We start from the raw sequence: 15,829 nt of genomic DNA, 5'->3' as shown, positions 1-15,829 counted from the left end.
CGAGAGAAAAAATTGTATAAACTTATCAGAAGAATTGGTTAGACATTCTTTGTTTTCATAAAAATATTAAATAAAAACGCATAAGAATGACTTCGGTACAAGAAAGTTTGTTAATGGATGAATGGTCAACACGTGAGCAACTTTGTTTGGCGTCAATTGTCGCCAACAACGGTGGTGAACAACAAAATTGGATGCTTTCGAGCGGTACCATGAAATTATTGTGTGTAGGAAAAACAAGACCTAATGATTGGTTTTCACCAAAAAATTGTGCTGCTCAATATCGAATGTTGGAAGAAGCTGAGGCGCTAAAGCTTAAAAAGTGTAGCCCCGAGAGCGGTGATTCCGCTGAAAACTCCTCCGTCGGTGATGTTATAAAACGTTTGACAGAAGAGCGAAAGCAGGAGCTAAAGAGTGAAATCAAAAAAGAACAGGAAGTAAGTGCAGTTGAAAAAGCAGAAAGTAATTTGAAATTCGATTATGGAATTTTTGGAATCTTTTAGGAATATGCAAAATTATACGCTGATATTAAGGCTTTGCAATCCGGTAATTTAGATGATGAACAGCTTCTGCAAATGTGGCGTGATATTGAGAAAGAGCAAGAAATGCAACGTGTGGATGAAATGAAACTTGAAAATCAACTACGCGAGCGAGAGGAACGAAAGAAAGAATATCAACGCAACTGGCGAGCAAGCAACGCATTGCACAGTGCTTCCACATCTTCCGATTCTCTCAAATCTTCCACTGACACTACAGCAGTTGATATGGACGTAGAAGAGATTATAGGCACGGGTAAAGTAGTTCTGGCAACTATAACCACAAATGCTCAAATACAAACGGTCACACCAGCTCCTTTGCTTTCATCTTTGTTAAAGACTGCCAACGTCGTGGGCGCAGTAAGCAATGCTAACACTATTTCACCCCGGTCGGCAGCGCCTACCATTACAACTTTGCTTACCAGCGGTTCCATACCGAACACCAATCAGCCGGCCATCATACCTTCCCGTGACGATGCAATCCAGTTGCTGGCACGGCCTTTAAGTGGTCCTCCAGTAGATACAGCCGGTCCTTCGCATAACTTGTTAAGCCCGTCGCAATCTGCTCCTACTTTGTCTATGCTGTTAGAGAAGACCAAGACTTCCGTTACAAGCGAAAGTAAAACTCAAGAATCGGTGAATAGTGCGAAAGTAAATGTTACCAAAAATGAGGAAGAAGCTGACAAAGAACCTATACCAATGGATATTGAAGAAGACGTAGGTACAGTAAAAGTGAAGAAAAACTCTGAATCTTCTGTTATTGAAACGGATGACACAGATGATCCCAATGAAGAACAGCAACTTTTGGAAGTATTCAAAAATATCGGCAACATTGAAGAATTGGTTATAGATGACGAAGAGGTTGACTTTCTAAAAGGTGTAGATGAGGAACCTCCGGCCGATGTTGCGGGCGAAGAGGAGAGTGACTTTGTTAATAAAAATGCTGCAGAAAAGACTCAAACTGTTGTTGCAACTAGTTCAGCATCGGAAACTGAAAAATCTGCAAAAGAAGTCGATTCAAAGCTCTTAACTGGAAAATCGGAAGCTATGCCTAAATCTGAAACCATATCCAGTGATGATTCAAATGACAATCTTCCATTGTCTGCTGTGGCCTCTTTAGAATCATCAAAGGAACGTAACGCAAATGCGGATAGTAATTCTAATGAAAGCGACTTTTTAAAAGAACTGGAAGATACTTCCAATGTTAAAAATGAAACTATTCAAGTCGACTCAAATAGTGAGCCTGCTATTTCAGATATAAACAAAAGCGAACCGTTCGATAATGAGCAAGAAACGTCAAATGATACGAAGACTTTCGACTCGTTGGCGTTAGATAAAACAAAACAAGAGGAGAAAGAAGATGGAGAATTAACTAAAGAAGAAGAAGAAGAAGAGGAAGAGGAGGAAGTTTTGCAATTTTCTACTCCTGTTAAGGACACAAGTGTGTCAAAGGATTCGATTAAAAGTGACCTTTTGGATACAAAAATTGGTGCCGAAACAATAGAAAAGGCCAAGGACGAGGAGCTAGAAGTGACCGAGGAAGATGTTGTGGAAGAAGGAAGCGACGTGCACAGTAAGTTAATCCTTTAACGTAGGCTTTACAGTAATAAACGTATATATGTGTTCCTGTATAAATTTCCTCGTTTTATCAGATACATCTGACAACAAACCGTCGGAGGAAAGTCAAATTGAGGACTCTTCAAACCAACAGGAGTCGGAAGATGTACAAACGGACAATAATGAGTCCTTAATAAGCACGAAAATGCAAGCGCCTGCTTGTGTAAGTGTGGCAGACACGGATGACGACTCATCTACCTCTACATTAGGTCATAAATTGCCGCAACGTAAGTCCCCGAATGAAACTAAAACTGATGACGAAATGCCTAACCTACCAATGCCAATGGTTACTCCCGTAGCCACTGCAACAGCTCGTTCCTCTACTTTACGTAAGCTAAGAGACAGAGATAGATCCGAGAGTCCTATGATTGATGAAGACGCTACAATTATTAACGATCATTCTACAAATCAAAGATTAAGGCGACGTTATTCCTCCACACCCGTTATCGACAGTATACCTAACTCGCCCGCTTCTAGTGATCGAGATGAGCGTGATTTAAGAACTTCTAAAAAAACACTCCTCAGTATTTATAACGTTCTCTATAACAGCAAGTATTCGTCAGTAATTCAACGAGTTTTGAAACAGGAAAGTTTCCAATATAAATCGGAAATTTGCTTACGACCTATGGATTTTCAAACAATTAAAAAGAATATCGAATCCGGTTTAGTGCGCAATGTTTATGAATTACAACGCGACATTTTGTTAATGTGTCAAAATGCTTTAATGATTACCAACAGTAGGTCAAATAATTCCAATTTGATTTTAGCCTTTCAACAAGAGTGTCAGTCAGTGCGTGAGTTTATGCCCAATCATTGTGAAACTGTAAACAAATCTGAAAGAGAGTCTAAAGATAGCAAATCTAGTAGCTCTTCTATGCAGGGCAATGTTTCAAGGGGACGTAGTGGGTCGCGAAAAAGTTTACGTATATCATAAATTCGTTTAAAAAAATTGAAACCACAAATTTCTGTCAATAAGTAGCGGCATTTAGAACACACTTTAATAGAATGATTCCGAAAAATATGAATATATGAAGCCGTCAAACAGGTAAGGAAAACCCATTTGATGCCAAAAATTGAATAGTTGAGTAATACCATAATTTTGAGTATATAATAAAAATAGTCCGTAGAAATTGCGGTTTACCGCTATTGCACTTCATTAGATAAAATATAATCATAATAAGTGTTAATAGAGTGAACGTGCACGAAAGCATTTATTCTGTGTAATGAACCGTAACAAAAAGTATTGTCATTGAATCAATACATGAAAACTGTAACTAATTGATAATATATTAAATTCAATTATATATATATACATAGGATTTTGTCGCCATCTCAAACGTATGCATAAATTGGACAACATTAGGTGGGATGTGTCTGCGCCATTACGCCCACTTAAACTCGTTCACATTGTTTTTCTATTCAGTTCAGTTTTTCGTCTTTATGCATTTTAATTAACTCATTCTCTTCTCTTCCCAAATATAGTTTGCGCTTGATTTTTCCTCATATATAGCAAAACAGAGGATTAGAGGTATAAAATAAACAAAAGAAAGAGAGAAATATTATTAAATTAATTTGCAGATTTAGTTTGTCTTAGAACCAATTAAGCCAATCAACATTAATCTTAAATTCTTATAATGACATGTGACTGTGACTGCTATGTTATTGTTGTTGCTAGGTAATGTGTTGGCTTCAGTTTGTTTTGTTTTTTCTCTTTTTTTTTTTTTTTTTTTATTTTTTTAATTCAAAAGTATTACAAATAATTTATTAAGAAATTTTATTTGTTTGCTTGCAACTTATTATTTTTCAATTAATAAACATCACACCAACACTTAGCATTATAGAGACGTCAAATAATCGGTAGGTAGACAGACAAATAGTTTATTGTTTATGACACTTTACGATTGTAATTTGATTTCTGAAACGTTAATCATCGGGCAGGTGTGCCCATGTCCGGTACGTATCGGCAATTTATCGCCTTCTGCTCTAGTTTAGTGCTCGCTAGGACGCTTATCGTGTTAGGCCATCGCAGTTAAATAATTCAGATTTCTCAACTTTCATAAAGAATTTCAATTCTCTTCCGCTTTTCCAATCACAAATTTTTAAGTATTTTCTTTATTATAAGATGGAAAAACTAGAGCTGGGACTTCTCCGAAGGGACTCTTTCATGTTGGGGAGGAAATTAATTTTCCGGTGTTTTTTTTTTCAGATTAATGAAAAGTTGTAATGAAAGTTGTAGAAGAGAAATGTCGGGAACGGTTTATTGAAAGTTTTGTCCACCAGTAGTCAGTACGTCTTCCATGTTTTTGGCGGAAGATGAATTCCTCGCTGGAAAGACACCTGGTTACGTGGAGGCCGCGCACTACGAAATCCATTTTCTGGATAGAAGTTCTTCAATATATCATCGCTTATAACATGTGTTAATCACGAGGAGCAATGTCTACTAATAAGAACGGCTGAATGAAGCTCAACTTCGCCACATAGAAAAACTGCGATAACATGGCCTTGCGACCATCTTTGTTGTAATTACTTTGGTTATTGTTGTTAGCGTTTCTAATAGTGGTATTATTTGGTATATACCTACCTACCCACCTGATTCCAACCAAATGGACTCGCTTTGCATACTCTAATCAATCGTTTGCCTAATCTGGACTATGGTTCTTCGATATCTCAGTGCATCCAATGTTCATAATCGGTAACTATTCAAAAGCATTATCCTTCGAATTAAGCAAAAAGAGTCACTCTGTACGCAAACGTGGATTTTCGACTATGTTTGTTCAAAATTCAGCTTTGTTGCTTTATGTGTTTGCATTAGGGTCCATTATTGTTACCACATACTCAAGTTATGTACGTCCATTGCACGTGAAGTTAGGGCCAAACTGCTATAATAAGCCAGAATAGATATAAAAATTTAGCATTTCTAAAAATTCATAAGGGTAGTACGATATCCATTATCCCGTCCTGCCTCATTACGACTTAACTGGACGTTCCACTATAGCGGGATGCGGCGGGATGCGGCGGGATGCGTAACCTTAACTTTCTTCTCGGAACGTCTATCGACATTTATGTTATATGTACTTCTTAACGTGTTAAATATTCTTATTACATTCCGATACCCTTTTCCCATATGCAGTCTAAGGTAAGGTAATGTACTAGAAGGCTAAAGCAATCTGATAATAGTTGCGTTAGTTTTTGGAGCATTGAATATGTCGATTCAGTCTTTACCCTTTGCAACTTTATAGTTTTCAAAGGCATCTCAAGTAAATATTGCTTGATTATTGAAGTGATGCGACTTAATTTTGCTTCTTCGTTTAGATTACATAGGCTATTCCAAAGAATATTAAACTATGGGCTCCCCGGAATGAGCCAAAAGGACTTGCAATTAGTCTCTTTAATAGAACGCAACGTCGTCAGCAGGAACATGTTGTGAAACTAAACAGAAATTTTCGGAGCAGCTATGTTCATCTCATTAGAACTGCAGGATGCTGCACGTATTTTATGTAAAAATTTACTTTCTATATAATATTTTATGTTTTATATATTTGTCAAATGTTTTCCTAAAGGCGCGCATCTATCACTTGTTGGCTTATGATTCCATTAACCCATTGAAAATAATTCATTCCTTCTAGATTTTTGTTGTCCTTTCAATTTGTCAAAATATACTATAGTTGCTTGGTAATTCCGGCTTGACTAACGCTCACCAGTAATAGGAGATAATTGAAGTTTTTTTTTTTAATGTTTCGTATTACGTGTGCGAGTATGTGGCATATATGCATTGCGTTAGCTTTCATGATGATTCCAATCTATCCGAGACTGTAAGAGAAATAACGAAAATAGAGACAGAAAATTGTGATTTCAAGCAATGTTGTTACGTCTAGCGGCTTATTGTAAGTGAGGGGCACATTTAATAGGAAATTCTCTATATAATTTTGCCTCTAAACGCTGAAATGGATGTTATTGTTATTATTATTATATAAGTCTTTAATCATTGCAAGGCAACCAACTCGTGGATATTCGAATTCGACTCAATTTAATATCACTTTTATATATAATATCCAGCAAAAGGGGCTACATTAGGTTCAATTAATATATACGCCAATCTCTGGATATACGCGGTAGGGTAGATATATGTGTCATAAAATCGTGTAAATCGAAAATAAAAACTTTTGTATATAAAACCGTGTAAATTGAAAACGAAAAATAGGGGATTTTTTAAAATCATTTAGTGAATAGGAAAATAAGAGTAACAAGTTTAATGAAATTTAAAAATAACGGTTTAATCATAAAAACAGAAACTAAAAATTTAAGTAAATTATAAAATGAAAAATATAAGGTAAACAAATTAATTTCATAGATGTGGGATAAGAATACTTTTAATTAAAAAAAAAAAAAAAAAAAATACAAAAAAGCATTTGTTTGTTTGTTTGTTTTTTTTTTTTTTTTTTAACGACATGGAACATATCATAAATATTAAATTAAATAGAAATAAGGGCATATGAAACTAAAAATAATCTTTTGATTTTTTTCTTATTTAAGAGCTTCAAGCTAAATCCTAACTCCCGTAAATGCGTGGGTGCGGTCGGATTATGGGTAAGAAGGGGGGAAAGAAGTAAGCTTTAGTTCGACAATTAACTAAATTAGATAATGAGTCCGCCAAAAATCGGATAATCGATCTGTGATCAGCGTACGATCCTGAAACAATTTAAGTATGTATCTCGTTGGTCCGTCCGTCTGTCTGTTAACCAGAGCCAGTACATTATGTAATAATACAATGAAGAATATATCTCGTGATCTGACAAATTGGCTGTGTTTGCCTGTCATCAGTGCTGTGTTGCGAAGCCAAGCCAAGAAAAACTATAATTGATAAGAAATATTGATCTAGGATATTTTTGAGAAGGGGTTAAAAGTCTGGTACAAGAGCCCTTTCATGTGGCTGACACATGCAATGAATTATGATGCAATGACCATCCAGTGCTTTGAGGCGCTGGGGGCATGCGATGCTCGATTTAAGATCACTAAAGCTTTCTTACTTGCGTTTAATTTTCTCTTATTTTATATTGACTTTTGCAATTAATAACTTGTTAATTATATGTTATCATTAAATCGCTTAAGACTCCCCAACAACAACGTGCAAATAGTGAATTATCTTAATCAATTCTTTGTGTCTATTATTTATTCCCTTTTACTTACACCGCTGGCAGATAGTTCACACACACACACACAAGTTAAATTCTTATTTAATAAGTTTTCTGTCTGTCCGCGACAATAGATTTATCAATTGTATAATTGATGTTGCTTTTTGTTCGCGCATGTATGCATGTAAGCTATGTAAGCGACATAAGCCATATAAGCCAAGTTAACACATTTAAGGGAATCTAGGTGAAGTGAAAATGAAAAGTTGATAATTATTGTCTTATTGTTATTATAATATAATGATTATCTATAAGAAATAAATTGTCTGTCTAATTAATCTACACATCTGCACATTTATTGTCGCAACAATAACGGCGGCGGGTGTAGTGCGATACGCCATACATTGGCTCCTATATGCATCTGACGTCAGCTGAGAGATGCCAAACCTACTTTGCATTCTAAATCAATAAAAATTACAACAACAACAACAACAACAACAACAATAATAATAATAATAATAATAATAATAATAATAACAAAAGCAACAACAACGTCAAAGTTACCGTAACGTATTATTCTGTATAGGTATTGAAATACTTGCATAGACAGACGGAACCAACACTTTCAATTTCATTTGAATGGTTATTGTGGTCTGATCGGTTTTGTGTACTTTGTGCACTTGTTCGCTTGTCATGTGCGACAAATATTACAGAAAAGGGCTGATTAGTTTGTTCTTGTTGTTTGTATCGCTGTTGTTCATGTCGTTGCTATTGTTTTTTATTACTATTATTATTATTATTATTATTATTTTCATAATTATCGCTATTGGGTAAGGGCATGATGTAAAAAGGGCTTCTATTTATACCTAAGAGGTAAACGTGTGCTTAAAACTGGTCATGATTCGTCTGCTGACACAAATTCTAAGTCTCGTGCTTTTCCCGATAATTTCTCAAGTATTGCGAAATTTCCGCTTAACAATTTTAATTAATATATTGTTACTATTATCTAATCACGGTTTCTATAAATGACTCTTTGTGTGTATATGTGTAAGCAGATGAATAAATTATCGTCATATTTGTATATATATATGTGTGTGTGTGCGTTTGTGTTTGTAAATGGCGTTTGTGAATTAGTAACAACAATAATAATAATAATAATAAGTAGCAATAAAATGTTGTATAGCGTTGTATAAGCAAAAAGAAAAAGATATATATACATCTATATATATATATAAAGATATATATCTTTAATGGCATAAAATTATTAATTTATTATTTATAGCATTCGAAAAGCGAAATAAATTGTGCGAATCGCTTATAGATACTGATTGGACGTGAGCATGCATTGTTAGGAAGTGTTGCTCTTGCTGTTGCCTTTGTTTACTAAATATTCCTTCTATTATGTTCACATTTAACCTTTTCTTTAAAGTTTCGCGTAAATTGACATTAAAGGAAAAATAAATATTCTCTTAGATAACGTGTAAATCTTTCAAAAGACCTTTACATTGTTATATAACGCATTCGAAATGAATTCAATTTGGATAAATATTAAGACATTATTCATTTGCTAGCAATTGGATTAAAACTTTAAACGGTTTCCTATTGAAATTATAAAGGCGAAGAAGATCATTTCTATTTTCTAATAACTAAGATTACTTTTCATATCTTTTCAAACTTTTATCGGGCGTTCCACTAATGGACGGTCACCTTTGTTGTTGGAAGAACAATGCTGTTTCTAAACAATGTATTTTACTTGCGCTGGTCGAATTATATATTAAAACGGAAAAAATATTGCTTTTATTATTAGGGTTATCCCCATTGGATGGTGAGATGATCGCCTTACCGTCAAGTTATTTTGCTATTTTTTTTTTTGAAAAATTTTAAAAGGTAAACAGGATTTTTTATATATTGGTTAACTGTCCCAAGATCCCTTGAAAGCATGATTTCACAATCTTATTAGATAGTAAAGCAAATGCCTTGTCTTCGCGAGCTCCGGCAAGCATAATTTCAAATATTTACGTGATCTCATTAGATCGTCAAGTGTAAGCTTCAAAGCTAAGCTTTTTGTACCCTACACCACTTGTGGTACAGGGTAAATTAAGTTAGTGCGGATGCATGTAACACGCACAAGGGTTTAAGATAGACCCATTGCATTGACTATGCCTGTCTCTTCGTCTGTCCGTCTGATGTCCATGTAAATTTGTGTTCAAGCTACAGGCCGCAATTCTTGAGATATGAAATGAAATTTGGTATAGTGGCGTGTTTTGCCCTCAGAACGAACGCTATTGAAAATGGTTCGGACCGGTACACTTTTTCGACCATTCTCCATACAGCGCCCTACTCTGAAAAGTAGTTACATGGAAAAAATTGGTAATTTTTAAAATTTCTCGGCAAAAGTGATTAAGTAATGGCATTTGTTTTTTAGACCGGCTGGACCGTATAACGAAAACTGAGGTTGATACAACAACAATTTTTAATGATTCATGATGAAAATTATATCGTAATGTAATTTAAGATAAAAAAATTAACCGTACCAAATTTGGACCATCTTGGCCTACTTTTTGGAAGCTACCCTAATAAAGTTTTCACGAAAATTGATCCTTTGTAGAGCAGAAAAGTCTAAGTTTTAATATGCGGTGATGAATATTGACCCACAATAGTAATTTCATATAAAAATGAACCCTACAAAATTTGGACCATCTACGCCTAGTTTTGTATCCTGCCCTATGTAAGGATTAAACTTGTTGCGTTCCGGCCCCGCTTCCCCATAGATATGCGCATGGAGAACATGCTTTCGTAAAGAAAAAAAATGTAATTTTTGTGTTCTATAATAAACATAAGAACTGTGTTAGACAAAGTGGTGTAGGCTATTTAATGGACGTCCGACTATGATGTTCTTACTTGATTTTCACAAACATGTCTTTTAATATTAGAATTAATCGCATTGGATCGAAAAGTCCGTAAATGTCCGCAAAAGTAGCCGAGCTACCAAGAACCGCCATTAACAAATCAGTATTCCCGGGTTCAAATCTCAGTCCAGTATAGTTCACTTTGGTCGTACCTATGTTGAGTGTCCAGTCTGTAAATGCCGATTGGACACACAGACGCACTAGGCAGCGCCCACCTCCCTATATCCTTCCCTTTCTTCACTTCTTCTTTCGGGCCGTTATCGTGTAACACGAGTTAGGAGATATCCCCTAAAAGAAAAGAAAAAAAAAGTCGAACGACAGGTTTTTCTGTTTATACCTATAGTCCAAGCTATTTTTTCAAAGCGTTTGTAACGCCCAGTAGAAAGTGTCAGACATACCAGAAACTATATACATTTTTGATCAGCATCAAATTTTGAATCGATAAGTGGAGTAAATAATTCGAATTAAATAATTCGAAGCGTTCTCTTTTAAAGCAGCCTGGCAAAGACGAATTTCAGTATTACTGTGTGCTGTTGTATATCAGAAAGTGAATAACTCATCGGTAATTTTTTTTCTTTTGAAAAGCCTTGGTAGACATTGAGGTCAAACTTTCAATTTTTTATTTCTGGATAAGCCAATGACTTCTGTTGGTTCGTGCATTTAAGCCAAAAGCCTTGACTTATTTAGAATCAACGAAGGAAATAACGTGGTTAGGCTAGGGGAGATTGGACGGTAGGATGGATAAAATGAAAAAGTGATAAGACAGAGAAGAAGATGGATGTCTTTAGAGATTGGCGTGGGATTCGCAATAAATGCTTATTTCAATGAGTTACATAAGAAGCTAAGAAGCTAAGAAGCGCATCCACGGAACAGGACAATTTGTATCATTTAGGGAACCTCACTACTCGCGAAGTGCCAGAATGGGACCGTGCGTGCGATTAAGGCGAGGTCTTGTGGTTTTAAACCTTACACTGTATCGACCATTGTTACTCTAAGAAAGATCCCTTCTACCGGTCAGGATGGAGTAAAGCAAAGGAATGAGAAGCGAAAAGCGTTGAGCACCACGTGTCTGTCCATGATATATTGCGAATGCTTCTAAAAGAGAAGTTAAACACTTTTTGTAGCGCGCAGTTAGACCAGTGTTCAGATTTTCTGTACATACCGGATGATAGGCCGATCTATTGATTCCTGTACGTTTTCAAAGTGCATAAAGCAGCCTTGCCCTTAACCTAGCTACTACTTTTTAGGCCAACAATCATTGCCGCAATGGTCATGCTAATCTAATTATATCATGCACCACCGCAGTATTGTGTCAGAGGTTTATTTCACTTTTGCACGCTTCGGAGGTTGTCCTTGGGTAAAAACGGGCAGAAACATAGATGAATGTCCCAAACGGGATGAAGAAAAAAAAACGATGCTTAGATGATTTAATAAAAGTGTGTGCGCACCAATAAAAAGCAATGACCTAGCAATTGATGAGGGTACAAGGCAGGCAAGTGGGTAGGTAAGCAAAAGGACAGTTATGCCAATTTTATCTTTACATCTGACACTTATCTGGATTGTTAATAAAGGAAAGTAAGAAAAGACAAATGGGTGGAGTTTCCCGATTATTAAGAACAAGAGATCTCTAGTGCGTACTTTAAGCGAAATGCAAACAGATTGAGAAAACTAGTAGCTTCTCCTCCTACGGAGGTAGATACATGAACAATAATTGCGATTAATTGCGATGTGTTCGTTGTTGTTACAGATTTAATAAACTCGTGATTTGAAACTTAAATAAACTTACGTTTTGTGCTTTTATGGTAAATAAAAGATATGTATATATTATAAAAAAAATAAAAACACACACACGTATTATAAACATTAAAAAAAAAATTGTTGCATTTATTTGCCAGTTTATACAATTAATGTATTGCTCCGGACAGAAAAAAAAAACGAATCTATTATTGTAAATAGATGCAGCGCTTGTAGACTGGTAGAGGTGGATTCGCTTTTTTATTTATTTGTTTATTTATTTATTTATTTATTTTTATTATATATTAGTATTTTTGCGGGTCTGTCCATTCATCCGTCTAGTAAGCGAAAGGTAATAATTGTTATTCATTTATATACTTTACGCTGACTAGAAATATGCAAAAACGGAAGTTTTATGGTTATGGTATAATCGATACATATTTATATTTTTAACGCAAATTAACAAAAACTATATCTTATATATATTTTTAAAAACTCAAAATAAAAAAAAAAAAGAGAGAAATACCGTTTACAAAATTTTGCTTAGTCTTCGCTTTAACAACGAAAACAAAAGTTTATTGAACTTGTATTACTTTTCGCTAAGGAACTGTTAATTACATTATTCGCTGCGCTTTATATGTGCAAATTACATGAAATACCAGCTTTGAGCATATATATATATATATATATAGTATGCACTGAACGCACACATATTTGTGCATTTTAATTGCTCACGCATTGTCATAATTAATGCCTTTCAGCATGGAATCCGACATATATTCAAGTAAGTGTGAAAGTCGCATTCGTGTGCGGGTATGTGTGTGCATGCGACTTTTGGATACGCACCAATTAAGTTAAGTCGATGGAAATCCCGCAGCTTATTCTATTAATTTGGGCGTATCTGATCATGCTAATCAAACCGTTTCTTCAGGCGATATTTGTAATTACGGTCAAGCTATGAAACACGCTCACCAATTGTTCTTTTATTGGCATGTTTTACGCTTTTGGGCTCCTTGAAGTAAATCGGTAAGCACTTGATCGACGGGGAATTTTATTTGCCCTTTGACTTGCTCAGCCTCCCACTTTATACATGTCCGCCAGTCACTTCTCGTATTAATTTGTTGACCTGTCCATATATTCGATCTTTCAGTTCGTTGGCCCTTCGTCTATTTCGTTCGTTTGTTTGTGTAACTGTTTATTCATTTGTTTGTCTATTCGCCTATGAGTTCTTTGCATAACTGGGTCATCACCTGTCCGCTGTCCCATCTATCTAGTTATTCTATCTTCCGTCTGTTCGTCCATTCGAGCATTCGTTTATTTGTCCGTTCGTGTGCTCATTCAACCGTTTCTATGTCTAGCGTTCTACATCTCTCCTTCCACGTATTTGTTTTTCCATTGCCCTTACGCACCACTTTTTCTCCACTTCTGTTCCCTTATCTTTATGTAGAGTTTTCCATTTATTCGTTCGCTTATTCGTCTATAAGTTCTTTCGCTCATCTGTTTCTTCTCTGTTTGTCTACTGTTTTGTCTATCTACTCTTTCGCGTATCCGCGTTAGATCATCCGTCTATTCGCTCGTCTGTTTATTTATTGCGCTGTTTCCTCGTTCATCCTTTTGTCGGTTCTTTCCTCTTGTCAGCAGTTGTTCCTCTATTTTTGCTCTTTCAATTCACCGTTTTCTTATCCGTTTATACGTTTGCCCCTATTTATTCGTTCATCTATTCGTCTTTATGTATATCTGTTATTTTGTTTTTCGACTCTGTTCACCAACATTTCTGTCGGCCCAGTCTTGTGTTGAGTTGTGTAATTGTTGTTTAATTGTTCTCTTGTCGACCCGTCAACCGCCTTATACGTCCTTCCATTCGTTCATTGAGCATACCTTTCATTCCTCTCATCCGTATTCGGCACTAAACATCGTTTGAAGATTTATTCATCTGTTGATTCCATTGTTTCTCCTTCTGTCTCGTCAGTTGAAATGCCTAAATTAGCAAAAATTAGGTCATAACTAGTTTTCTATTCTTTGGTGTAATGTTTAAGTCCTTGATGGGTAAAAAAAAGGCAGATAGCGGTTTGAAATCAGTACAAATTCATTCATAATCATTAGGAAATTTTCTTTCCCCTTATTAAACTGTAAATAGCTTGTTTCGATTTCTTACAATCCTTGAAATCGACCTGAATGACTTAATTGTTTACATGTTCGTTCAAAAATCCGTTTATGTGTGGTAAGTACAAATTAGGTTTAGATTTATTTTGGGTATGTATGTAAGGAGTCCCTGCCTAGAAAGTGCAAATTTTTGCATTGGAAATTCCTGTAAGCGGACCCCTCTCCCGAACTTCAACTTTGAACTGGTACTCAGCGGTAGTGTTATCTGTCACTAGTTGCTGGCTGTTACAGATCGAAAGGATAAAGATTTTCCCGGGTACATTTATGGCAATTATTTAAACATACGCTTTTTGAGTTATATTCTAGCCGCGAGCAAAGCTTAATATCCAATAAGGGGACGTGTATATGTAAAACATATTTCATCTGTATATTTCTCTGAAAATTTTTATAGCGCCTTTGTTGATGATAGTAACAATAATTGATTTTTTATTGTTGTTTTTTTATTCGTATAAAATAAGACTTGGTTTGTTAACATTATTATTACTTAATTTTTGTGATTACTTTGTCCGTTGTTCTGCATTTTACTGTTAATCATAATTTAGCATAGACACCAAGTTGCGATCAGTAGCAAACACACGAACCGTAAACAAATATATATTACCTTAATTGTCTACATACATTTCGCTCCATCATTGATAGTGAGCTTATCGAACTTGGATATCAATTTATCCGTCAAGCCGTTACTTTCCTCTCTAATTAAAATTTAAATGCTCGCCCGATAAAACGTGCATATTTCCGATCAGTAGAGAGATTCTGAATTGATTTAATCATGCAGGCTCCTCTTTGTTCTTGCATAGAGGATATGATGTTAGATCACCAAATCGATAATATTTGCATGGTCTCTGGAACTGCTTTCTAGGTGCTGCAAACGTTTTGATAAAAGAACGAAATTTTGATATTCTATTAGATTGAGTAGGCGTGGCAAGTTTTGTATATGTACTGCAGGACGACCAATTGAATGTAAATGCCAATTTTTGTCGTTGTATCTTCTGCGGTCTATAAGTAATGAGTAAAAAACTAGGTTTTTTTTTTTTAATTTTTGAAAGCAGAGTTGATCTGAGGTTTTGTTCTACTATGGTTGTGGCCTTTGCTCGATTTCGGCCAATTTCAATAGAAACCTGGCTGCTAGAACTTGAGAGAGAGAGAGAGAATGTGTACCACAGACCGACAGACAGACGGACGGACACGTCTAAATTTTCGACCGATCAAGACTATGGGGTTACGGGGAAGCTTTGTGTAAAATGAAGGTAAGTTCGATGTCAAACATAATCTGGCTAAAATTCGAGACGTATACGCATTTAAGTCCTATATTTTTCTGTCTTCGGAGCTGGAATTAATTCTTCCATTGTTACTATTTAGTATTTTCACTAATACTACTACTAATTTAGCCAGAGAAATATATTCTAAGACTAAAGTCTTTAAGAATTAGCATCTAAGGCTATCCAGATTATTGCAAATCCTTTCGCATCTGAAATTTCGACCCACATCCATTGACGAAATTTTAATCGAAATTCGTTTTTTTTTTGGTTTTTAAATTTCCTGATCAAGTTCCTAAATTTATCCTCATTCTTATTAATTGAATGAGTTCCCCATTATAACTGATATTTTGCTAAAAAATTAAAAAAATTCCTTTAAGTTTCCAAAACTTTTAAAATATGAATCCCGTGAAGCTTTTACGCAAGAACTTTGTTATATTTATCTTATCGAAGTTGTGGTTAATCGATCTGGTGGAGGTTATTTAACA

At 35.3% G+C, this 15,829-nt stretch overlaps 1 protein-coding gene across 2 annotated transcripts; it reads left to right on the top strand.

Moving 5' to 3' along the window:
- Window positions 1–14: 14 nt before the first annotated feature.
- LOC119638768 (bromodomain-containing protein 8) lies at window positions 15–3,867 on the top strand. 2 transcript variants are annotated; one of them, XM_038035764.1, is made up of 4 exons: window positions 15–434; window positions 501–2,106; window positions 2,186–2,377; window positions 2,450–3,867. In XM_038035764.1, the coding sequence occupies exons 1-4, from the start codon at window positions 87–89 to the stop codon at window positions 3,082–3,084; spliced, it is 2,781 nt and encodes a 926-aa protein (XP_037891692.1). In that variant the 5' UTR covers window positions 15–86; the 3' UTR covers window positions 3,085–3,867. The 2 variants fall into 2 exon arrangements, with proteins under 2 accessions (XP_037891692.1, XP_037891691.1); XM_038035763.1 differs by having other exon boundaries at window positions 2,186–3,867.
- Window positions 3,868–15,829: the final 11,962 nt, after the last annotated feature.

The sequence above is a fragment of the Glossina fuscipes genome, unplaced genomic scaffold (genome assembly GCF_014805625.2).
Source record: "Glossina fuscipes isolate IAEA_lab_2018 unplaced genomic scaffold, Yale_Gfus_2 109, whole genome shotgun sequence".
NCBI lineage: Eukaryota > Metazoa > Arthropoda > Insecta > Diptera > Glossinidae > Glossina > Glossina fuscipes.
This window is presented reverse-complemented; position numbering and strand designations above follow the sequence as displayed.